Source organism: Primulina tabacum, chromosome 3, assembly GCF_025594145.1.
Source record: "Primulina tabacum isolate GXHZ01 chromosome 3, ASM2559414v2, whole genome shotgun sequence".
Taxonomy (NCBI): domain Eukaryota; kingdom Viridiplantae; phylum Streptophyta; class Magnoliopsida; order Lamiales; family Gesneriaceae; genus Primulina; species Primulina tabacum.
Window position 1 is genome coordinate 4,805,888 of NC_134552.1, and position 23,397 is coordinate 4,829,284.

Here is a 23,397-nt window from a genome sequence, read left to right on the forward strand (position 1 = left end):
AATCATATTACTCGTATTTTAGCTAAAACTGTTGTTTTTTTTGTCTTGTCTTGAAAATCGAATTTACATTCAGCCTCAAATATTTGATTTAATTTTATTAGTATTTCAAAAAAAAAAGAACTAACTTGTGAGCATAGAATTACATTTATAGTGGTGAAAAAAGCAAGAGGGTGGTGGCATCCAAAAACATTTTATTGAACATATGCTGATTCTTTAGCATTAACCACGCTGTATTAAAAAGTAATGTTCACGAGATGATTAATGATATAAACGGGTGGCAAGTCTAGGCTTGACAATAGCCAACAACGGGTGAGCCTTAGGCATGGTCATCCCATACACTTCAGTTGTATCAATATCTTCTTCCGCTGAGCTCCAATCAAAGCAATGGAACAGCCGAGCCAAGGCCATCAACACCAACGTCACCCCGAGCGGAGCGCCGGGGCACTTTCGTTTACCCGCACTGAACGGCAAGATCTTGAAATCGGCTCCATGGCTTATCTCCACTCGGCTTCCGTCTTCCAGCAAGTGCCTCTCCGGCCTAAACTCATCCACGTTGTCCCAAATCTTGGAGTTCCTTCCCAGCCCGTGTGTGTTGATGAACACACGCGTCCTTTCTGGGATGTGGTAGCCATTGAGGTTGGTGGGTCGGGTGGATTCGTGGGGGATGAGAAAGGGTCCGGCAGGGTGCATGCGGAAGGTCTCCCGCACGATGCAGCGTAGATAGTTGAGGTTGGCCAAGTCAGATTCCATTACCATTCTATCAGGTCCTACGATGTTATCCAGCTCTTGTTGGAGTGTTTTGAGGACTCGAGGGTTCTTGATCACTTCTGCCATCGCCCATTCATTGGTTACGGCGGATGTATCCGTGGCCGCGGCAATCATGTCCTGAATCAATGCTTTGATCTCTACATCATCCATGTGTTGCTTCCCATCTTCACCAGGCAGACCCAGTAAAACATCGACAAAGTCCATCTCGATGCCGCACTCGTCTTTATTACGTTTCCTGTGCTCCTCTATGATTTTTGTATGAAAATCATCGACCCTTTTCTCCACTTCCCTCATTCGCCTCTCGCATCCATACGGATCAATCCATCTCCAGAAGGGCAGATAATCACCCACATAAATCATCCCCAAAAGCCGGAACAGCTCATGGGTTATGTGCATGAACTCCGTTGCTTCTTCTTGCGCAGCGGACTCGGCGCCAAAATACTGCTTCCCTAGCAACATCCTGGTCACATTGTTCATCGAAAACTCACCAAGAACTTGTCTCAGATTCACCACCTCTCTCCTTTGAGAAGCCTCCCAGACATTCCTGACAAGCTGTTGTGCTTCATGGGCTCGATGAGTCACAAAGGACTCGAGCCTCTTGGTTGTTAGTAGGTGCTCCATGCATATCCTACGCAACCGCTTCCATTTCGGACCGATAGGAGCCAAAGCCACGTCTCCACAGCCGTAAGCCAGGTGCTCTGCCGCTAATGTCCTTGGTCTGGAGGCGAACACATCATCCTGTTGTCGAAGGATATCGCGTATGATATCGGGATCATTGGTGGTGATGGCATCTACACTTCCCAGCCGAATGTAGACCAAAGGACCATATTCGTCGCATAATTTCGTCAAGTCCCTGTGAGGCATTGTACTCAACTGGAGAAGGTTGCCCACAATGGGCCATCTTGGAGGACCTGGTGGAAGTACCAGCAGTTTTTCGCCATGCCGGGATCTCTTCTTGAACCATAATTTGATGGTGAAGACGGGGACAAGAATCGCAGAAAGAAAAATGAGTGAAAATATTGTAAAATCTATCATCTCGTTCTTGAAGTTAGCTGCTAGCCAGATTGTTACTCATTTAACAAAATATCACACCTTGTATAGCTAGAACAAATTAAGAAGGTTGATAAATTGAAGTTTTGATACTAAAATATGACACAAATTTATACATGGAAACAGGTAGGTTCACCCAGCGATCTATTAGAAGTTGATTAAAGAAAGGGTAGGTGCATCATCATCTTTTCGCCCCATCTTTTTGGGGTTGCATGTATATGATGTAATATATTATATTATTCAAGAGTTCCGTAAATCAACTGTAATATTTTTGGTATCAAAATTCTTTGGAATTATAGTAATCTATCCAAGAAGGTTAGTTTAAGAATTAATATAAAAGTCAAGAGATTAATAAGAATGTAGCAAATTCTAAACAGATATTACTTTTTAAAAAGGATGAGTGGACACATGTTATTGGTTATGCAAATTTAAAAATTAATATTGGATTTATTAAAGATAATTAAATGAACAATAACAAGCTTCTCAATTTTTTTTATTATGTTACTTCCATCAAGTGTTTAAGCATAGTAGAAGAAATTGAACATATATTTATTGGGATCTTTATTGAAAACAGCTATAGATAATATTCTTACACGAATATAAGTTATTTCGGTTGGTTATGTAGGAATATTTCCCATTCATAGACTTTAACATTATAGTCAGGATTTTCAGCAAGTAGATGTCTTAGCTTCACAGCAGATTCAGCACTTTTAGCAAGCAATAATGCAAATCCCCCACCACCAGCACCCACGAGCTTGTAACCACAGCAATAGGAATCTGAAAAGGCAAAGAGTTTGTCAACAAATTCGTTGCTGCAGTATGGATCAAGTTCTTGATGCAACCTCCAAGCTTCCAGCATTACATCCCCGACCTCATCGATGTTGCAATTCATCAAAGCCTCCCTCCCAATCTTTGCCAGTTCAATTAGGCGTTTGATGCTGGACACAAGTAGGTTATCTCGTCGCAAGTACCGAATCACCACCTTTTGTAGGACTTGATGAGCAACTCGGACCTGCACAGCACACAAAACAATTTTAAACATTTATATAATTATTTGGAAGAAGAAGACATCAGTAAGAGTTCTTACTTGACCGCTAAACACAACAAGAAGTCGTTGCTGCAACTCATTAATCAATCGAGATGAAGCTAATAGAGGAGTGACCTGAAGGCGCAACGGGATTCCAGGAAAACTTGCAGTAAACTTAATTCCAGGATAAAGTCCACCAATCTGATCTTGCCACCCACCTCCAGTACCCATCAGCTGTTCTGAGACTAATACAAGCCGGGTGACGTTTTCATCACTATCATCACCATTAGTTAATTGCAAAAGACCTTTCACAACAGCTGCTGATAAGATGCTGGAAGTCCCCAAACCACTACCACGAGGGACATTGGCCCATGTCTTTATCAGCAAGCCTATGGACTGAAGGGTCCTTTCATTGATAATTCCAGTAACAAGCAATGCAGATTTGACCAGTCGAAAAGGATCGTTTATATCGAATGGAGGTGCAATGGAGGAAATGTTGCTGATATGAAACTCACTTCCTACATCATCAATGATCCGGAGCCCAGAAACTTCTGTGGTTTCTATTATTGTGCCAACAGGAAGAGAACCTTCCAATGTTATTGCCATGTTCAACACACACCCAGAGCGCTCCAAACTCCACGGAGGAGTATCACTCCACCCACCAGAAAAATCTACTCGCACTGGTAACTCTACCTTGACCTTCCTACACTGAAAAGATTGATCTAACGTATTACCAGAACTGCTAGTGTCATTAACTATTGAATGAGACCAACTTGAGGACCTCAAGAGATTCTCTGAAAGGAAAACACGTGGATATTAAATCATAAATCATAAATTATACAGTAACAAACTTAAAACTCATGGTCGAAGAAGAAGAATTCCAGAAAACAAAAATCTTTTATTTCTCTGTTGCAAACGTATAAGAGACGAGCTCATTTTGAAAACATTCGGATTTATGAGCTCATTAATAAATTTAAGTTGATCTGACAAAGTCTATATCTATATCAACTTTGGCATCACCAAGGTAAGAGTAAAATTTTTACCACTAAAGCCATATCTCACAGCTGAAGCAGTTTCATCAGCAACTGCAGCCCATACTTTGTGTTCCACTTTTGAAGCCATCACTTCATCATTGCATGCTCGAAGAAGATCAAGGTGCACTTGGTGTGTCCTGCTTTTTGGAAGAATATGTGGATTTTTAAATTGAAGTTTAGGGCAAGCAGACAAAATATTTTTACATAGTTCAACTCCAGCAGCATCCTCCTGTAGAATTTCTCGACACAATTGAGATAAATTACGCCCAAGCAAGCCAAATTTAAGGCAAGCCAAAACAATTTCCAATGCAATAACTGCTTGATGATTAGTGGAGTTCAACCACATTTTTGAGAAATCAATTGATTTATGCAACTCCTCGAGACTGATCCGATCAGATCTTTTCCATAAATATAGGAGGGAGCCATCATCTTTGTTGCTCAATCCCATGAGCCAAGTGGCCAATAGAAGCATCTCAGAGTACGAAAGAAGAGGGAATATTTTGGCATTCCACAAGAATTTATCATTACTCTCGTTTTTCCCCCATAGATCAGCATCCTGGATTCCTAAATCATCTAAGACCTTATTCCATGGTTTCCCGCAAAATGTACCGTCCTTCAAAAATGAACTTTTTGGATTGTCATGAAGACCACAGTATACTATGACCCTCTCTACGCGTCCCACCAAAGGAACCTCCCACAGGCAATGGCGATCTGGTAGACTGAACTTGAAGGAATTCCCAGCCATTGCTTGCGCAGGCACATTTACACTGACAACTATTGACTGAGAACCAATCTGAATCCCGGTAGAAATGGAGGAATCATAAACAAGAGAATCATCTCCGACAGATACACCAGGTGCTAGTTTACTAGAAACAATTATAGACGAGGCAGCAACATCGGATGCAGTGGTTGCTGGAATAGAGCACAGATGCCTTCTACCAACAAGGCCAGTTCCCGAGCAACTAAGGTGATCCAGAACTTCACTTGAGGTGCCAAAGTGCAAGAACAGGAGGTCATCTGAACACAGTATAAAGCAAAGGATTGAATAGATTTTGCAGAGAAAATAACAATTTCACTACTGCCACATCTGAAAACTCCGTAAAAAACTAAAATTCTAAAACTGATATAATAGTTGATCTGGTATTAATATGAATTGTATGGAACAAAAAATTTAAGCATGAATTAACATAATAATATAAACTTAAGATCCATTGACATACAAGCGCAATAGGTGAACATCTGTTGTTTTCCCAATCTTTTGACAAGTTCTTCACCCAATGGGCGTTGCTTCAACCATTCGTGCTTAGCAGGCACCCATGCTGCTACTAGATCTTCATATAAGCCCATCTGCAAAGGATAGTAGACAGTCGCCACAAAGATATACAGAATCTGAAGATCTGCAATCCTCAAAACATTACTACAAGAAAACTCAGAAATGCAGAAATTGAATTAAAATGATAAGCAGACAATCAAGGTAGAAGTGACTAACCTCCTGTTTGCTCTGCAGAAGATTTGATACCATTGACAGGCAGGAACAGGAAAGTGTGACAAGATCCACCCACGCTTTACCTTTGACTGCTATGATTCCAGTATCAAGTAACGTTCGGCCATCAGATAGCATCGCTTGGTTCTCTACAAGCTCCTCAATGGTAGGCTTTTGAAGTAGATTCTTGACTAAAGCGGCTGAACTATTGTCATTTGGTAATCCAGATTTAGAAGCCACAATGACACCATGATTGGAAGCAATATCAAGGGTTATAGGAACCGTGACAATAGAGGCTGCATCCTCGGGAAGAACAATGCTGAAAGCATCAAAACAAGGTAGAACATCCCCAGTCATGATGAACATCCCTCCTGCCAAAGAAGAATTTCATTTAGAAGCAAAGCCACGCTGACGAATAGAACAGTGACAATTCTGAGGCAGAACATTACTAAACAATAGGTGATATTGTAACACAAAATAAAACCAATATTGATTCCTGACAAGTTTATTACAGCTAACAGGCAGAACAAGTCACCTTCATTCTGGAAAGCTTGTCTTGCACAAGAAGCAATTGCAAGTATATGATCAAAAAGCAAGGGAACTGGACCATCAGGGTCATCTTCTGCTAGGTATGGGATTGGAAGGAAAACTTTTCCCATTGGATTAGCCCATGGAACCCTTTTAGAGTCTCCTCCAGCATGAAGCAGCAAGATATGCTTTTTGCTGATTAACTCAACAAGCTGTAGGAGGGGAATTTCATTATTTGAACTCTCACTGGATGCGGAAGAAACAGAGTTGCAGTTCCTTGAACCTGATATCTGTTGATGAAAGATGATATTTGAGATGAACCAGCAGCCATCAACTAATAAACTTCTGATTAACAGAACTCAATTGAGTAGAACCAAGCCTATGTGACCTTGATCCAACTGAAGAAATGGGTGAGACTATACCTAAGGTACCATTTGGCTTACAGGATGGGATAAGTGATGGATGTATAATCAGTATGATAAGAAATTGAAAAATAGAGACGAATAACATAGAGAGAGAGAAGGTATATGTTTTTTTGGTATGCTTTTGATTTGTAGGATTATTTTTGTTTATTTTTAATATGTAGGATGAGAAAAGTTGTCGCAAGGTTAGTCTAGGATGTGTTATGTCACACAAACACTAACTTATCACGGGCTATATGATGAATTGAGTTAACTAAAAAATGAAACAACCATTGGATCCCTCCTTCATTCATAGCACCAAATGACATCTAAGTATATAAATTATGTGGTTGAAGGCTTACTAATATATCGTTGGTTCTGTTTAGTTGGATTCAATTCATAGAGATCCCACAATTTGCAACTTTTAGCTCGATGCTGCCGATAAATAAATCTAAGCAGTTGTCATTGAGTTAAAAACCGGTGAGTTTCCGAATGCATTAATGCATGATTAGTAACGAACACACAAGCAAAGTGCCAATACATGTAAACCGAGAAAAGCACTTGCATTACACAAGGCCATAGACTCATCACGTCTATCAATTTTAGAGCATTATCACGTCTAGCAATTTACCGATCAAAAAATTTACAGCACTATTATGCCAAATTTAACCCATTGGCCATATTTACTGAACCCTTAGCAACGCAAACATTCTAGAGTGACGGAAAGCAGGCAGATGGCCACAATCATTAAGTAATTCTTTAAGAGTGTTTTATATCGGCGAGCAATACATACGTGGTTTGCGAGGGCTAGAATGGAGTTAAGTGTGGCAGCGCCTGAGCCAATGCGCTGGCCAAGAGGGTCAGGAACTGCCAGAGTTACTGTAGATGGGGTGATGCGACCGATTCTTTTAGCGCGGGCGAGCTGCCAGTTGAAGAGCTCGGCCTGCTCTGGGCTGGAGGCCGTCAATATGATAACGTCCCATGTCGGAACTCGGGTTGGGTCTCGCACCGACAGCCTCAAATGGTACCAGGCCCGCCGCAAAGTCGCCACAAGGTTGGCTTTTGATCGACTTTCCATTGGCAGAGTTAGCAGCTTCGATTTGGAGTTTCTTGATTATTCTCCGAAGGAGATGATGGGCGATGATTGGGGACGAGAACGACGTCGTTTGCTGAAGCTGCTCGGTTATTGCCTTAATGAGCTGGTTCAAAACCACAAAGGAATCCAAACCAAATCAGTTGCTTGGTTTTAAAATCAACTAAATCCAAAAAATTGGTTTGAATCAAATTTTACATAAATAAATAACTTGGAATTATTATTGATTACATTAATATAAAATTATGTGATGATTTTTATTAGTTTACTTTGATTATTTTGTTATAGAAATATTTTGTTTAATCTTTATTTTTTATTGTTAATGCTTTTCGTAACAATACGATTATATTAAGAATCAACTTTTATAAATCATAATAGCTAACTGTTTGAATTACAATATCTCATGTATTAATTCAATACAAAACTCAAAATTTAAATTGAGTAATTGTGAGACTTCGTGATATCCATTATATAACTAATGTAAATGATGTAAATTATGAGTCGCAAATCAACTTATAATATAATCAATATGTTTAGATTTTAAACATGGCGAATAAAAATAGTACAACAAATTTTAAAATAGTCGATTAAACTTTTGATGGCAAATGTGTAAATAAATTGAAAAATATTCAAATTTTGTTATGGCAACTTCGTAAATAATTTTAAAAATAATTGATTTAAATTTAAAGGCGAAATGGTAATTAGTGATAGAAATATTAGAACATGTCACTGAGATGGATTAGTAATATAATAATAATAATAATAATAAATAAATAAATAAAAGAAATGTAATCAAAAGAAAACGAGAAGAAGAATTAAGAGAAAAAGAGAAGAATTCAAGTTATATCCCTCAAAACTATATTGAAATATTGTTCAAACTCAAAACAAATTATATATTCGAAATCCTCGTGTTGAAAGCGTCATTTTGAGGTAATTTTCTCTTAGATTCGGCACATTTATTTATTGAATTGATATAATAGCATATATTTGAATTTGATTTCAATATATGCGATAGAATAGCCGACAAGAAATTTACTTTCACATGTGGAATTAAATTATATCAAGAATTCAATTTTATATGAATTTTTTAGGTTTACAAACAATTCTTAAACTTTAAATCTTGATTTGAAGGGAATAGATAAATATTATTTATGGTATAATAATGAATTATTAAGATTTATTATATGATATAATTCTCCTAATAATTTGAGTGTTAAACTGAATAGCGTATAATGAATTAATACATTCAAATACGCTAATAGAGTTACAATTGAATGAATTCATTGATTCAAATGAATATTTTGACTATGTAGATTGAGTTTTGGTATTAAAATCCTAATTATGGATCACACTACATTGACTGGAGATCAAGAATTGAGGTATGTTACGACCGAGTAACATATGATAGGTATATGTGTCATATGACATATGTTTGATTGATTTGACTGAGAATATGTGTCTATATGCTGTAAGACCCGAGATTTTATTACCGTAATCTGAGATTAATCTGAAATGAATTATTGATTAATTGAGATGATTATGGATGAAACGGATCAGACCGGGAGAGCCGAAAGAAGATTTGACATTTTGTGCAAGAAAAGTTCGGCGCATATGCGCGACGTGTATGGGCGCACATGCGCGAGGATGACAGAACCATGCGCGCACATGCGCGACTTAGATTCGCGCATATGCGCGAGAGGTCCAGAGAGTTGGGCGCACATGCGCGACCTCAATACGCGCACATGCGCGGAACGTCCAGAGAGTTCGGCGCACATGCGCTGCAGAAAGCGCGCATATGCGCGAATGGTGAAGGCACGAGACAGTAGGTCTCGCGCATATGCGCGACTTAAGTGCGCGCATATGCGCGAGCAGTCCGGTAGTTCGGATAAGGCTTCCGGCGCATATGCGCGGCCTTGTGCGCGCATATGCGCGCGACATGCAACACGAAAATAAGCCACCTGCCCCTTGAACATGCACGAGGTATATATATATATATATATATCATGAATTGTTTCAGAATTCAGAAGAAATAAGAAAAGGGTCGAGGAAGTTTGCCAAAAATCCTTACGCCTTTATATTTTGATTCGTCCATTTGATTTTCAATCTGACTTCAGCACCGAGTTCCTAGCGACGACAGCTACAACTGGACGTAAGTTTTGTTACGTTTGAACATGATTTAAAAATATGATGTTGTCAGAATTGAATAGGAATCATATATGGTGTTTCTGATACAGTGGACATCGTATAATCGAAGTCAGATTAAAGAACAGACTGATTATGTAATTTTTATGATTTTTGGAATCGATTAATTGAGATTCGATATCAGATTTGTATTGTTATGGAAATTATGAGTTGCACCGATATTGATTATGAGTTCTGATATTATATCTGTGGTGTTGGAATTGACGGGGTTATCGAGACTGTATTGTTATACCGTCGAAACATCAGTTGATTGATATTGATCAGATTTGATATTGATTTAGATGGTATTGTGATATCATATGTCGATTGACATTGATCAGATTATGTTTTGATTTGAGTATTAATCATAACAGGTTTTGAACTGAGTTATATACTGAGATTGTATCTATTCGATTGTCATTATCAGATTGGGTATGGACAGAGTTGACTTCAATACTTCGTCTTCGTCGGACCGAGAAGATAAATGTATAAATTAATGTTGAGTTGGGATTGCACAACTCGAGTGATGTTTGGCTCGAGTTTCCCTAAATCACATACTTTACCTTATTGTATTGATTTGATTGATGTACTTGTTCTCTTGATTTATAGACAGCAGGTATTAGACGAGTAATCTTGTGACAGAAGTGCCTGATAGTGGTGGGATCGCCACGGGCACATTGCACGATGTCACAAGATAGTATATTGGCAATAGTGCCAAAGTATGTCAACGGATGTTTGGCTATCGATGTGGATAGAATTGTAGCTTCTTCTATTACTGATGATCGGTACCGTATCGATGTGGATAGAATTATAACTTCTTCTATTACTGATGATCGATATTATATCGATGTGGATAGAATCGAAGTTTCTTCTATTACTGGTGATCGATACTATACTGATGTGGATAGAATCCGAGCTTCTTCTATTACTGGTGATCGATACTCTATCGACGTGGATAGAACTGAGTCTTTTCTATTACTGTTGGTCGATATGGGAATGCTAACATCTGGAACTGGGATCCCTAGACTAGCATTGAGTCTAGCCTTCAATTTGAAGTCATGAGTCTAATTGACAGTTTATATTGAGTTATGTTGATTATGTTCCTGAGTATGGTACATGATGAATTACGTTCCTGATGATGGTACATGTTTAGAATAGAATTTATTCTTGATATGGATTTATATTCTGATTTGAATACATGTTAGACATATCTGTTATATGCTGTTACATTGTTTTTATGATTGCATGTATACATGATTTATACTGAGAATGTAATTCTCACCGGAGTTATCCGGCTGTTGTCTTATTTGTATGTGTGCATGGCAACATGTGGGATAGGATCAGGGTCAAGGAAAGAGCGAGGCTGGACTAGATAGCGTGGAGATTCGGGCTCTGAAGCAACTTAGGATTCAGCAATGATATATAGTTGAACCTAGTTGAATTCTTGTAGATAAAACAAGATTTGTATATTTATGTTTAATATGTAATTTGAATGGAATTACATTACGTCTCCGCTTTGTATTTTAAAAAAAAAAAATTTAGACCCTGTTTATTAGAATTGCTTGAATTATTCCTAAAGACGATTAAGGAATGAATTAGCGTCCGGGTCCCCACATATGCCTTAGTTGTTGATCAGTTGATGTGGCATACATGACATTCATTATTAGTAAGTCGATGTATAAAATAAATATTTTGTTAACACACATCATTTTATACATACATCAATACATGACATGCACGTTGTGCTATGATCATTGGATACCTCTATATCATTGGATTTTGATTATGGGGTTTTGAGCACGATGTTATGTTTGACATTATGTAGCCCTTAAAAACACAATCATTTGTAGCCCTTAAAAACACAGTCATTCGTGGTCCCTGTGATTGATTGATTGATTGAGATTTGATAGCGCTTTGCCGACGCTATCATACGGATATTCCCTTATACTTGACTGAGGCCGGTGTGCCAGCTCGAACATTGATTTGATAGCGATACGATTGGTTTTGATACATGCTCAGTAGATGAGCATTTGACCTGATATCCCCACAACATGCATGCATTGCATATCATATATCAATGTGTAGATACATGTTGTATATATTATGGTTGTTCCATACAGAGCTTTTGCTCACCCCCAAGGGGGGCTGTTGTTGTCTTTGTGTGTGGATCATGGCAGATACTCCATGTTATCAGGAGACCCGAGATGGTACTTCTGGAGGGAGTCACATTTGAGTTGAGGATGAATGATCTATCCCAGTATATATATGTATCTATATACCGGGGCATGTCCCGATGATTTGAGTTGTATGTAGTTGATTTTGATTGTGTGTGGACTTATTTTCTGATGTGATATGTTTAGACGAGAGTTTATTATATACTATTTTTAATATCATAATTATGGTTGACACATTTTGGGCTCACTGTAAAGAAAATTTTTACTCGTTTTTCGCTGTAATTAGTGGGGTGTATTCAATTCAGACTTTTGATTACTTTTAATGACTTTTTCAAATTATAGACTTTTATGAATTTGATAGATTTTTATTGACTTATACAGAATCTCACAGATTTATAAACAGATTTACTTGGATTCATGTAGACTTTTTTGCAAGATTTTTATAGACTTTTGTAAATTATTTTTTATAAAATTTTATAAATTTTATACTTAATTATAACATATTATGAACTAATAATTAGTTGACACATATAACATATTCAGTTTGAAATACCACCAGACTTCTATAGAATATGCAAAAGTTAAACTGTATAGAAGACAAATATCATATTTCTATCACTCTATCCAAAAAAATTTATTGCGTCCTAACATTGAGATAACTATATATATATACACACACTCATGTAATTACAAAGAATCTATCATATATGTGTATAACGTTCTCGATTCAAATTTTAAGAATACATTTATAAAAAATATTGCATCAAAATAACAAAACACGACTTTTAAAATTACATGTTTTTTGAAATTTTAATGTGACCAATATTCTATAATCATTTATTCTTCCCATAAAAGCATGGAAGTTGTCACTCAATTAAATCCATGAAACAAAACATAAACTTAAATATATTTATTTATTCCAATCCAATAGTCAAATGGCAACAAAACATTTTACGTTGGCAAAAATTTGTATGAGACGGTCTCACGAGTCATATTTTGTGAGACAGATCTCTTATTTGGGTCATCCAAGAAAAAATATTATTTTTTATGCTAAAAGTATTACTTTTTATTGTGAATATCGGTAGGGTTGACCCGTTTCACAAATAAAAATTCGTGAGACTGTCTCACAAGAGATCTACTCTTTCACGTTTTAATAAGTATACTAAATTATTATATGGCAAACAACTAACAATATCTATTAGGTATAAACATAAATCAATTTTGAGACTGAATTTGTAGTCTAAGTTGATCTCACGCGTTGTCCCTTATTTTTAGACTAATTTTCGAATCTCTTCTCTCATTTGTACTCAAAAAAGAAATAAATCAATGCACCATTCAATTCAAATATGATCGTCCATAAATATTATATATATATATATATGTGTGTGTGTGTGTGTCTTGCTAACTCGTGTAATATAATTGTAATTCGTAAAATTCACATTTTATGAATTACTTATAAAAAAAGATAAAAACTTGTGTGAGACGGTCTCACGAGTCGTATTTTGTGAGACAGATATTTTATTTGGGTCATTAATGAAAAAACATTACTTTTTATACTAAGAGTATTATTTTTTATTGTGAATATCGGTAGGGTTGACTCATCTCACAGATAAAGATTCGTAATACTGTTTCACAAGAGATTTACTCTATAAAAAATGACTAAAAAAATAAAAAATAAAAATCATATATGCACACAATATGTTCATTGTGGTGCTAGTAATATGTAAAAACTTGTGGGAGACGGTCTCACATGTCGTATTTTGTGAGACAGATTTCTTATTGGGTTATCCATGAAAAATTATTAATTTTTATGCTAAGAATATTACTTTTTATTGTGAATATCGGTAGGGTTGATCCGTTTCACAGTTAAAGATTTGTTAAATCGATTCACAAGAGACCTATTCTTAGTAATATATATATATATATATATATAGAAGTTGAGGAGCTGATTGCACAAACTATTAAGGAAATTGAATATTTTTTTTTTAAATTCTCTCTATGTTTTTTTTAAAATATGTAGCATGTTCCAAAACTACAAATTTAAAATTAATTTCTTATCTCGTATGTTTATGGTTGTGTATCTTTTTTTTTCTGAAGAGGTATAAATTAACCTTTTTAAATATAAATTATTAAATTTTCGATGAAATAAGATTTCTTATATTCTAAATAAATGGGATCTGGGTGGAGACCAAAAATCACGAGCGATCATTTTTTAGAACAACTTAAATTTCTTTATTAAAATAAAATATAACAACAAAATACTCACACAAATTTTAAAGTCTTGTGATCTGAATAAATTTAAAAATTAGTTTATTTTAATCGAGTAAATGTGCAGTGGCCAGTGCTAAAATAAAGTGCAAAGGGGGGTAAGGAGGACTCCTGGAGTAGGTTATCCAGCCACCAGTTTTACGCCACGTGGCGCCGTTCTTCTTGCCCTACCCACATTTTGGCCTCAATTTTCTTATTATTTAAAAATTAACCCCATACTTGTGGCTCACATTTTTCCTTTGCAAATTTGAAGCAAAATAAATAAGAAATTCCTGCTCTCCTTCCATCCATTGCTGTTTCTCTTCAATTCCCAAGCGTTTGCTGCTCTCGCTCGCTCGCTCGCATTGACGCATCTACTCTGGTTGTTCCGGCGGTGTTCTGAGGATTCCGATCCGCCGTTGATGATTCTCCGGCTAGGTTTTGTCCATGCATGGTCGGGTAAGGATCGGAGGTTACGGAGCTGTCTCGCGCTGTGTTTAGCGTCGCAGGTATAATTATACCTTCTTGAGTGCTTGTTATTGGTGTTTTGCGATCTGAAGATGGCGATAGTTGTGACAGTTGTTGCTCACTGATTGAATTAGTTTTTTTTTCTCCTTCTCTTTTATGTTTCTGTGCTCTTTCATGGCCTTTTGGATTGGAAGGAAGGGTTAAGACAACGCGTGGTTCGTTTTGGTGAGGATTCTGGTTAAGGAATTAAATGCAGTTTTACTTTTTACTATTTGCTTTGGGTTCTGAAAGTGTTATCTCCTCTCCGTCATTTTTTTCCTTGTCTCTGTTTTCCGCTAGTTACTGATTCTTACACAGGCCGTTTTTTATTGTTTCTGAAGATAGTAACAGTACTTTTGGTATCGGAGGATTCATGGGATTTAACCGGATTAATGCCTGTTTCACCCCATTTTTTAGTGTGTGAAATTGAAAGGATATTTAATCGAAAAGTCTAATGTTAAATCGTATGCAGCAGAAAATGGTGGGATTTGCCCGGGGTTTTAATTTATATGAAAGACTAGATGCTGTTTACAGTGTTATCATTTGATTGTGAAGTATATTTGACATCATCGTAAATTATCAAATTCTCAATTTCTAAAGCCGTCAATCTATGCTCTGCTCTATGTCAAAAAACCAAATACAACTCCTTGGAAAATAATGATTGTGAAAATCGATTATCAGAAATAGATCATAGATATCCATTGATTTCTTTGTAAGTTTCTCTTTTGCAGTACTAGTGTTACTTTAGCAGGTCGATTGCAATAAAACTATCACCACAGCCCTAGCTACCATGAATTATTGTTACTAGTGATGAAGGAAAGCCTCTTTATCTGAACCAGCTCCCTGGTCCTTATTATGGACCCTTATTCTTCTGGAGAAGAACTTCTAGTCAAGGTATCCTTTCTACACTGTTTAGTTAAATATATGTGTCCACATTTCAACACCAGAGCAATGAATTTCGTGTCATTGACAGACCAGGAAACCTTACACAATAACAAAGCAACGTGAGCGATGGACTGAGGAGGAGCATAATAAGTTTTTAGTAGCCCTCAAGCTGTATGGGCGAGCTTGGCAGCGTATAGAAGGTCACTGTTCTAGTATTAACTAATAGATTTATAGATGGCACAATAATTGATTTGAGACAGCTCAATATTCTTATGTTGTCAAGGCCCTTTATTTTCCTTAATCAAGTCTCTTGATCATGGATTTATCATCATTCAAAATGATTGGTTATTGTTTTGTCACCTCCTTTTAAGAAATGTTGCTTTTAATGCGTTCTCTTTATGAAAGACCTCTTGGTGGTGGTGCAGAACATATTGGAACCAAGACTGCAGTGCAGATCAGAAGTCATGCACAGAAATTTTTCACAAAGGTTAATCATCGATAATACTTCTATCATGAATTGATGACGTCAGAAAACTTTCTACCTCTAGATTTTACCCAACACACTGGTAAAACTATCTTTATGAAGTTCTCACCTGAAATTTTTTTGAATCTAATTTATATGTATACCGTTTTTCCATAAAAAGGAAATACATTTCTAGTCACTTTGACAGGCACAAGTATGTTGCCTGGTTCCTCGAAGTACATCTTTACTCAATGCGGTGTTCTCCATTGTAAGAGTGCTTGTTAGGAAACACATCTTGTCATGAATTGTTGCACAGTGTATTGGTATGTATAATTATATCCGTGTAAGAATGGTACCTTTCCAAGGGTTGCATGCACTTTCTGTGCTCGAGAGTGCACATGAGCCAATCTAAATAGAGTTATTGTCAAGCAGTACCTGCAAAATTCATGGCATAGTGCCTTATCCTATATAAATAATATTCCACCTTCCGGCAAGTAGGTTGTTACAGGCTCAAATAAATTGGGCCTAGAACGCCCATATCACGTTAATTGTGCCCAATATTTTAGATGGGGTAACTTGAAATTTTAGTAATCAAAATCTAGTTCCATTTTTATGCTTCATAATCATCATGGTTAGATTGAAGAATGCTATGAACTCATCAAATGTCATGTGTAGAACCCAAGCTAGTTGCATGACTGAATTGCATCAAGACCCTTTTACTAAAAGCCTTAATTCAGCTCCAAATCCTTGTTTTCTCAAAACAAGGGTTCAGAGAGTGAAAAATAGAAGAATTGGTGTGAATTGATTTCACATCCAATGGTTCCTTGAGTTCCAGAGCTTGTGAATTGGGAGAATTATTACCTCACTATTTAGTTCATTAATAATATGCATTATTTGTAGCCCAAAAGTGTTACGAGTTTATGAATAATTGTGGTGACAAAGTGTAACGATGGCTATGACTGCAAGACGGTTGAATCACTCTTATCTGAGGAAGATGATCTTATTTTGTATTCTTTTGTGTGATTGCATTTTTTCCCATAGGCCCCTTGTTCACTTTAGGATTTCTATTTCTTTATTTGTTGGATCTACTTTCTGTTATCTATTATTCTCAAAACAATTTTATGTCTTCATAAGACTGAATTACAGATCCAAACAAAGACATCATTGGCCAGTGAGTATAGTTTCTTTCTTTCTCTGTTCTTCTCTAAAGGCTGAAAACGAAGTTCAAAATGTTTTTTCCCTTAGGCCTCCTTATTTGGCATCTTTTTTTTTTTGCTTAAATACTGTTTTCTCCTTCTTGTTGTCACTGCAACTCGAAGTTTGTAGCACATGGTGGCGCTAAGTGTATCTTATTGGTAATTCTTGATTTATGGTTGATACTTGGTAGACATATGCAAGTCTTTTACGAACTTAATTACACATGTCTCTAAGAAAACAAATAAATCTAAAGTAGAAAATCGGTGTAGGACCTTAATTGACTGAATTAGAATAATATTAAATTAGAAAGAACATGTTTTCCGACAAGCTAATTTTTACATGTGTTACTTATGGATATAAACAAGAGTGTGGTGATTAAGGAGTATGAACCTTAGATTCTTGGAACAATAGTGGGCATTTTCTCTGTCAAACTTTTCAAAGACATTGTGTTGATGATGGTTTCTCATTAATTTTGCACATTGTGAACACCATTTGGTTAATATTTAGATTTTCGTATTAGGTAATTAAAACTTCTTGAACTGTCTAACGTACTTCAGTGATAATTCTCCTTCTATGTTATATTTTATGTTAATTTTTTTCTTGTATTTGCATTATCCAGTTGGAAAAGGAGTCCTTTGTTAAAGAAATTCCAATTGGACATACTCTAAACATTAATATTCCTCCACCACGGCCTAAAAGGAAACCCAGTAATCCTTATCCTCGAAAGACGAGCGCGGGAGTGAAGGATGGGAAACCATCAGCTCCTCTTTCTTTTTTGTGCCCGGGTCAAATGACACTGGACTTAGAGCAAGAGCCATTGTCTGAGGTATTTCTTAAGTATTTTCGTTGGAATTTTTTTATTGCAGTGCATATCACATTTTCTTTTATAGGATTGCTTTCCGTGCACTGTTCTTTTTTTCGAAGTATGCCATTTGATATTTGTTCTATTATATTTTTCTGTCACTTGAATTGACATGGTTTCTTCGCATCCTTCCAGAAATCTAGTGATGATGGGAATAACAGAAAACATGTTGATATAAACCTTGAAAACGACTCTCCGGTCTTCTCTATTCACAAGACAGGTGCTTGTGCCAACTCATCTTCAGTGAACAAAAACTCGTCAGCGTCAGTTGCGCCAATAAATTTTTTCACCTTTAGGGAATATGTTCCACTCTCAACGGAAACAAGTAATAAGGATGAAACATCTCAAGCCTTTGATTCCAAACAACTTCGGACAAATCAGACTTGTAACAAGCAATTGCTTCAGGATGATAACACCTCCAATGTCGGAAATTCATGCCTTTCCCATGAAAAATATGGTCATGGCAACAGAATAGATGAGTTGAAGCAATCCAAAAGTATTGACAACTTTCCAACCACAAACGATGATGCCTCACAAAACTGTTTGCCTCATATCCCGGTTAACATTCTTGAGGGCAGCTTTGGAATGAATACACAAAATGTTGTCTTAGAAGACACCGCACACACAGACTCTGGATACCAAAAAATGGGAGTTCTTGGACCTCCATGTCTTTTCATGAATCCGGGTGGGTCTACTACTCCTGAGCATCATGGTAATGCATCAAGTTCTTCCGTTCATCAATCCTTTCCAGGTTTTCACCCATTATCCGCCACATTCCAACACCAAGATGATTACCATTCATTTTTGCACATATCATCCACATTTTCAAGTCTTCTTGTATCTGCTTTACTGCAAAATCCAGCAGCCTATGCTGCAGCTAGCTTTGCAGCAACTTTATGGCCATGTGTAACCATGGACACTTCAGGGGAAACTTCTACAGGCACACCCAGAGGACTTCAACCAAAGCAGATGAATACAGTTCCTAGTATGGCGACAATTGCTGCAGCTACAGTGGCAGCTGCAACTGCTTGGTGGGCAGCACATGGTCTGCTTCCATTGTGTCCACCGCTTCATCCTGGATTTACCTCCACTGCTCCGTCAACATCTGCAACTCCAATAGATGCCAATACGAGAGCAGCAAATGATGATAAAAAAGAAGTCATTCCTGATCTTGCATTAGAAGATCAACCTGAGTGTTTGGAGGAATTTCAAGAACAGCATTCAACATTATCCTCATCATGTTCTGAAGGAAGCGAAGGGGGAAAACCAAATCCTGGACCGGCAGTGACTGAAACAGCACCAATGGCAGACACAGCAGAGCCGCTGGACTCAAACAAGTCCAAGAGTAGAAAGAAGGTAGACCGTTCTTCATGTGGATCAAATACACCTTCCAGCAGTGAAGTAGAGGCAGAGGGAAAAGAGGAAAAGGATGTCCAAGATAAAGAATTGAAAGAAGATGAGGAAAACCATCCATCAAGCGACCCCATTAGCCGACGTTGTAGAAGCCTTTGCAGCATAAATGACCCTTGGAAAGAAGTATCCGAAGAGGTGACCAAGAATTATGCTTCGTTTTCTATGAAGACAATTTTATGCATTGCAGTAATCTGTTTTCAATTTGCTTGCAGGGGAGATTGGCCTTTCAGGCACTTTTCTCTAGAGAAATTCTGCCTCAGACTTTTTCTCATGATTTAAATTTCAAGCGAAAGAAGAATAGTGACATGGAAAATACAGAAGGATGGTTGCAGTTCAACCCTAGTGACCAGATCCGGTTGGACGATAAGAAAGAGGAGTCGACGACCAAAGCTTGCCGGATCGGATTCAAACCTTATAAGAGATGCTCAGTGGAGGCAAAAGACACAAGGATGTCAACCAACTGCAAGGATGAAGAGAAAGGTCCCAAGAGATTTCGGGTGGGAGGGATTGATAAAGATTCCACTTAATTAATGTTGCGTTCTCTTATCCATGTATATTCTGTGTAAAACACAACATATTTTCATTATTGTCGTTTAATTTTAAAACCTTCTTGGAGACCTGGAATTTACAAATGTTCGTGAAATGCAATGAGCTTTGACCTCTTCGTTATTTGACATAACATCCTTCCATAACATAAAATTATTGCTTTTGGTTGGAAAAAATGTTCGACTAAAATATACATATTTTTTTCAAGAAAGGTGTGTAATATTAAAAATCATGATTATGTCGCAAATGTAAATGGAGGAAAAATATATTTGAAAATAGAACTGGGATGCTCGATTATTTTTTTTGGGTAAATTGAAAATACAAAAAGCCAGGTAAATGAATCCCAATCTATATCCTATATGTGTTGCGAAAACTACAGCTACTATCTTCACTCTCCCCGACCATGCCGTTCTCCACTGCTACCTTACTCTCCTTATTCTTTGGCATTTTAAACAACATTGTTTAACAAATAAACGACACACGGTTTCTACAACTTGTGAAGGAAAGTAAAACAGCAATGGATGATGTCCTCCGTTTCGGGAAACAGAAACGCAAATAAGTTACACCGTATCACACTCATACACTCGACATCCCTCTAAGAACATCTTATTGATATACATTTTTTGCTTCATCAACTTATCAACAAATGAACATGAATGGAATGCTCAGAGTCATCGACCCAAGACAGTGCAGAGAGTGCAGTACAACAGCAGGTAGAATTGATTGCTTAAAACATACTGTATCCATCGTCGTCGTTTGTCCCAAGGTAGCACAGAATGGAGAACACAATTATGAAGAAAGACGAAAGCTCCATCGTCATTGCTCCCCAACCAATCACTCCAGCATGCTTTAGAATAACCGGTATGGCGATGCTGCCAATTGCTGAAGTACCCGTCAGAAACTTAGCCGCATCTATCCAACTGTATGCAGGTTGATGACAAATGCGAGTATGAAGAAGGTCCATGATAAATTTACCAGCACAATTGAGTTGTTGTGAGTAAATCGCATCAGCAAATTTATTTGTAAAGAAAAAATTTACCCGCTGGTTGATTCCGCATACATCAAAGAAGTATCTGACCCGGCAAAGAATAGTAAAGGCATTGGCAAGAAAACATACATCAATACTGCAAAGAAATTGACAAAGCATACAAAAATCAAATATCTCCAAACCTCAGTAGTACAAAAATCTTAAGTTCCTCTCAACATAAACTAAAAAGATTGCAACAAAAAAAGAAAATTCAGATAAACATTAATAGGGAGCCAGTTGAAAACACAAGTACAGTATGCTCTCACGAACTTCACCAATTACTATTTGTATCCTGAATACATTATAGTAAAGGCCCATATTCTTTCAGATTCAGCATAAAAACAAGAAGAATAAATTAAACAAACAAGCAAATTTCAACTTGCAAGAGATGCAAACTGGAGAAATTACGGTCAATTGATAGTTTTAACTATAAAGTCTCTCTGTGGCATATAAGTAATTTTTTTCGATATTTGCATAGAATTGTTGGTTTCATATTTTTGGTTTAATTTGTTATCACTGGCTGTTTGATACACTTGGTTTCACAGAGAGACATGGACTTGGATATGCGTGCCAAATGTCCACGTTATCATTTTAACAGGTTGATTTTCTACAAAAGTTGAAACTCTAGCCTTACCTGATATTTCAAATCCATAAAGAGAAGCCAAATTTACAATTCTCACCGAACCAAATTTTCAACACTACACATCATGTACACACGCATAACTTTGAAATATAATTACCTGTTAACATCGGCCACCAATTATTGTACAGAGCGCATGCCTGAAACTCATTTTAAAGTGAGGAATATAAATATTATAAACAAGATGAAATCGCAGGCAAACAAATCAAAGAGAGCGAAGCCTAGAACAGATACCAGTATTTGCAGTACAATTCCCCCTGACACAAGAATTGCTAGAATAGCGAGTTTTCCAGTCTGTAAACAAGCTCTTATATAACCAGGAAGGTCAGCCATCCTAAACTTGCTCACGTATAGCACTCTAAAGATAGATTGCATTTGCAAAGTAAAAGTATAAATCATAAAGATGAAAGGAAACAATGATAAAGAAACACATTCAGCTGTATGTCTACTTTGTACAGTCATCAGGCAAACCATCTCTAATAACAAAAAACAAGAAATATATCGCAACCATTTAAAGCTCTTCTTTATGTTTAATTTATATGTGAGTTATGACTTGAACAGTCTGGTCATTACCAAGCTGAAAAACTGGGAACAGCCCTTTGAAAAATGAAAAATAGAGTTGGCTTCCAAACACAAAGCCTGCGCCAATTTAGTGGCTATAATAAGGAAGAAGCAGCTATATGCATTAACACAAAATTTGTCCTAATTAAGTAGGTTTATTGCATCATACTCAGTAAGATGGTGAAATGAGTGTTTCAGTACATCTGCTAGAACTTTGTCCAATTTAATCTTCCCAACAATCAACATCAAACACAACCAGAATCAATACTATTAAAAAATCAAGTCTAATACAGTTGCAAGAGAAAAAAAACAATGACAAAGGATTCTAAAAGGAGAAGCCTATAATTTGAACCCATATTCCTTCCACAAGATTAATATCATACTAGGGAATTACCAAAAGCACTAACAGTTCCAATCAACTAAATACTGACTTCCATACTTTCACGAAGGGATTTAAACATTAAACACCGTTATATATTCTAAAAAGATAAAGTTGTTTACACCACAAAGGACATAATGCAACACTGTGGTGAGAATCTAGTAAGCCCAACAGTCCAAATGAGAAGACCCAAGTCTTCAAAAACTTGAACTTTTAAACGAACTAATCGGGCTCAAGATGAAATACAAAATCAAGCCTACGAAAGGAGACCGACTCAAAAAATATTACGAAAAAATATATAAATTTGAACCGAAATTATTGATAAAAAAAAGAAAAAGAAATCCATACATTGATCGGAAATTCAATAAACCCAGCAAGATGGGAAGTGCGAATATGCACGAAAAGACAAAGAGCGGGTAAAAATAAAGATACGCCTCGAATATTAAGGAGAATCAGGCTGAGGAAGAGCAGATAGGTGGAGAAGTCGAAGGCGGTGGAGCAGTCGCCGAGAGGGGACGTGAAGGCCTCTCAGATAGACGGAATCGGAGTACGAAGAGTCTCCATGAATGGAGACGGCGGGTGGCGGAGCGTACAGTGGTCGACAGGAATTTTATCTTTTAATTAAAATGCTTTGCAACAAAACATTGTAATATTTGTTGCAGCCTCCCGTCATCTTTTATTGATATTTAGTTATTTTATATTTATATTTATATTATTTTTATATATATTTATCTAATAAAATCCACCATTTAAATTAACAAACTTGACATATTCATAGCCTCATAGTTCATATTCGAATAGTTGAAATAATGTGAGATAAATTTTGCATATAAAAATTTTCTTTAAATTATTCAGAAAATAAATGATCGGACTTCATGAAAAAGATCTATATTAGTATTACCAATTCCTTTTCTTTTCTTTTCTTTTTTCT

General features: G+C 36.7%; 4 protein-coding genes across 10 annotated transcripts; 1 reads left to right on the top strand and 3 right to left on the bottom strand.

The window, feature by feature from the left end:
- Window positions 1-158: 158 nt before the first annotated feature.
- Window positions 159-2,057, bottom strand: LOC142539492 (cytochrome P450 703A2). Its single transcript, XM_075644998.1, has one exon. It carries the CDS (start codon window positions 1,801-1,803, stop codon window positions 259-261), a length of 1,545 nt encoding a protein of 514 aa, XP_075501113.1. The 5' UTR covers window positions 1,804-2,057; the 3' UTR covers window positions 159-258.
- Window positions 2,058-2,294: 237 nt separating this feature from the next.
- Window positions 2,295-7,513, bottom strand: LOC142539493 (bifunctional fucokinase/GDP-fucose pyrophosphorylase). The gene is made up of 7 exons (XM_075644999.1): window positions 7,085-7,513; window positions 5,898-6,180; window positions 5,369-5,733; window positions 5,100-5,226; window positions 3,889-4,896; window positions 2,906-3,639; window positions 2,295-2,830 (listed from the first exon to the last, which is right to left on the bottom strand). Exons 1-7 carry the CDS (start codon window positions 7,367-7,369, stop codon window positions 2,423-2,425), a joined length of 3,210 nt encoding a protein of 1,069 aa, XP_075501114.1. The 5' UTR covers window positions 7,370-7,513; the 3' UTR covers window positions 2,295-2,422.
- A 6,723-nt stretch (window positions 7,514-14,236) lies between these two features.
- Window positions 14,237-19,937, top strand: LOC142539494 (protein LATE ELONGATED HYPOCOTYL-like). 6 transcript variants are annotated; one of them, XM_075645000.1, is made up of 8 exons: window positions 14,237-14,495; window positions 14,649-14,679; window positions 15,225-15,387; window positions 15,467-15,578; window positions 15,804-15,865; window positions 17,658-17,864; window positions 18,036-19,448; window positions 19,526-19,937. In XM_075645000.1, exons 3-8 carry the CDS (start codon window positions 15,349-15,351, stop codon window positions 19,838-19,840), a joined length of 2,148 nt encoding a protein of 715 aa, XP_075501115.1. In that variant the 5' UTR covers window positions 14,237-14,495; window positions 14,649-14,679; window positions 15,225-15,348; the 3' UTR covers window positions 19,841-19,937. The 6 variants fall into 6 exon arrangements, with proteins under 6 accessions (XP_075501115.1, XP_075501118.1, XP_075501116.1 ...); XM_075645003.1 differs by having other exon boundaries at window positions 15,302-15,387; XM_075645001.1 differs by having other exon boundaries at window positions 14,653-14,679.
- A 444-nt stretch (window positions 19,938-20,381) lies between these two features.
- On the bottom strand, window positions 20,382-23,113 carry LOC142539497 (vacuolar protein sorting-associated protein 55 homolog). 2 transcript variants are annotated; one of them, XM_075645009.1, is made up of 5 exons: window positions 22,899-23,113; window positions 21,761-21,882; window positions 21,627-21,666; window positions 20,899-20,983; window positions 20,382-20,779 (listed from the first exon to the last, which is right to left on the bottom strand). In XM_075645009.1, the coding sequence occupies exons 2-5, from the start codon at window positions 21,857-21,859 to the stop codon at window positions 20,587-20,589; spliced, it is 417 nt and encodes a 138-aa protein (XP_075501124.1). In that variant the 5' UTR covers window positions 21,860-21,882; window positions 22,899-23,113; the 3' UTR covers window positions 20,382-20,586. The 2 variants fall into 2 exon arrangements, with proteins under 2 accessions (XP_075501124.1, XP_075501122.1); XM_075645007.1 differs by having other exon boundaries at window positions 22,815-23,113.
- Between the last annotated feature and the right edge of the window lie 284 nt (window positions 23,114-23,397).

Excerpts from the sequence above, each read along its gene's own strand:
- LOC142539492 (XM_075644998.1), bottom strand. The coding sequence starts at position 1,803 with ATGATAGATTTTACAATATTTTCACTCATTTTTCTTTCTGCGATTCTT.
- LOC142539493 (XM_075644999.1), bottom strand. The coding sequence starts at position 7,369 with ATGGAAAGTCGATCAAAAGCCAACCTTGTGGCGACTTTGCGGCGGGCC. Across the intron at positions 5,227-5,368 it reads TTCTGCAGAGCAAACAGGAG|ATGGGCTTATATGAAGATCT; the intron begins GTTAGTCACTTC and ends TATCCTTTGCAG. Across the intron at positions 3,640-3,888 it reads TGTGAGATATGGCTTTAGTG|AGAATCTCTTGAGGTCCTCA; the intron begins GTAAAAATTTTA and ends TTTTCCTTTCAG.
- LOC142539494 (XM_075645000.1), top strand. The coding sequence starts at position 15,349 with ATGGACCCTTATTCTTCTGGAGAAGAACTTCTAGTCAAG. Across the intron at positions 17,865-18,035 it reads AGCAAGAGCCATTGTCTGAG|AAATCTAGTGATGATGGGAA; the intron begins GTATTTCTTAAG and ends GCATCCTTCCAG. Across the intron at positions 19,449-19,525 it reads GGAAAGAAGTATCCGAAGAG|GGGAGATTGGCCTTTCAGGC; the intron begins GTGACCAAGAAT and ends ATTTGCTTGCAG.
- LOC142539497 (XM_075645009.1), bottom strand. The coding sequence starts at position 21,859 with ATGGCTGACCTTCCTGGTTATATAAGAGCTTGTTTACAGACTGGAAAA. Across the intron at positions 21,667-21,760 it reads GAATTGTACTGCAAATACTG|GCATGCGCTCTGTACAATAA; the intron begins GTATCTGTTCTA and ends AATGAGTTTCAG. Across the intron at positions 20,984-21,626 it reads TTGGTGGCCGATGTTAACAG|TATTGATGTATGTTTTCTTG; the intron begins GTAATTATATTT and ends ATTTCTTTGCAG.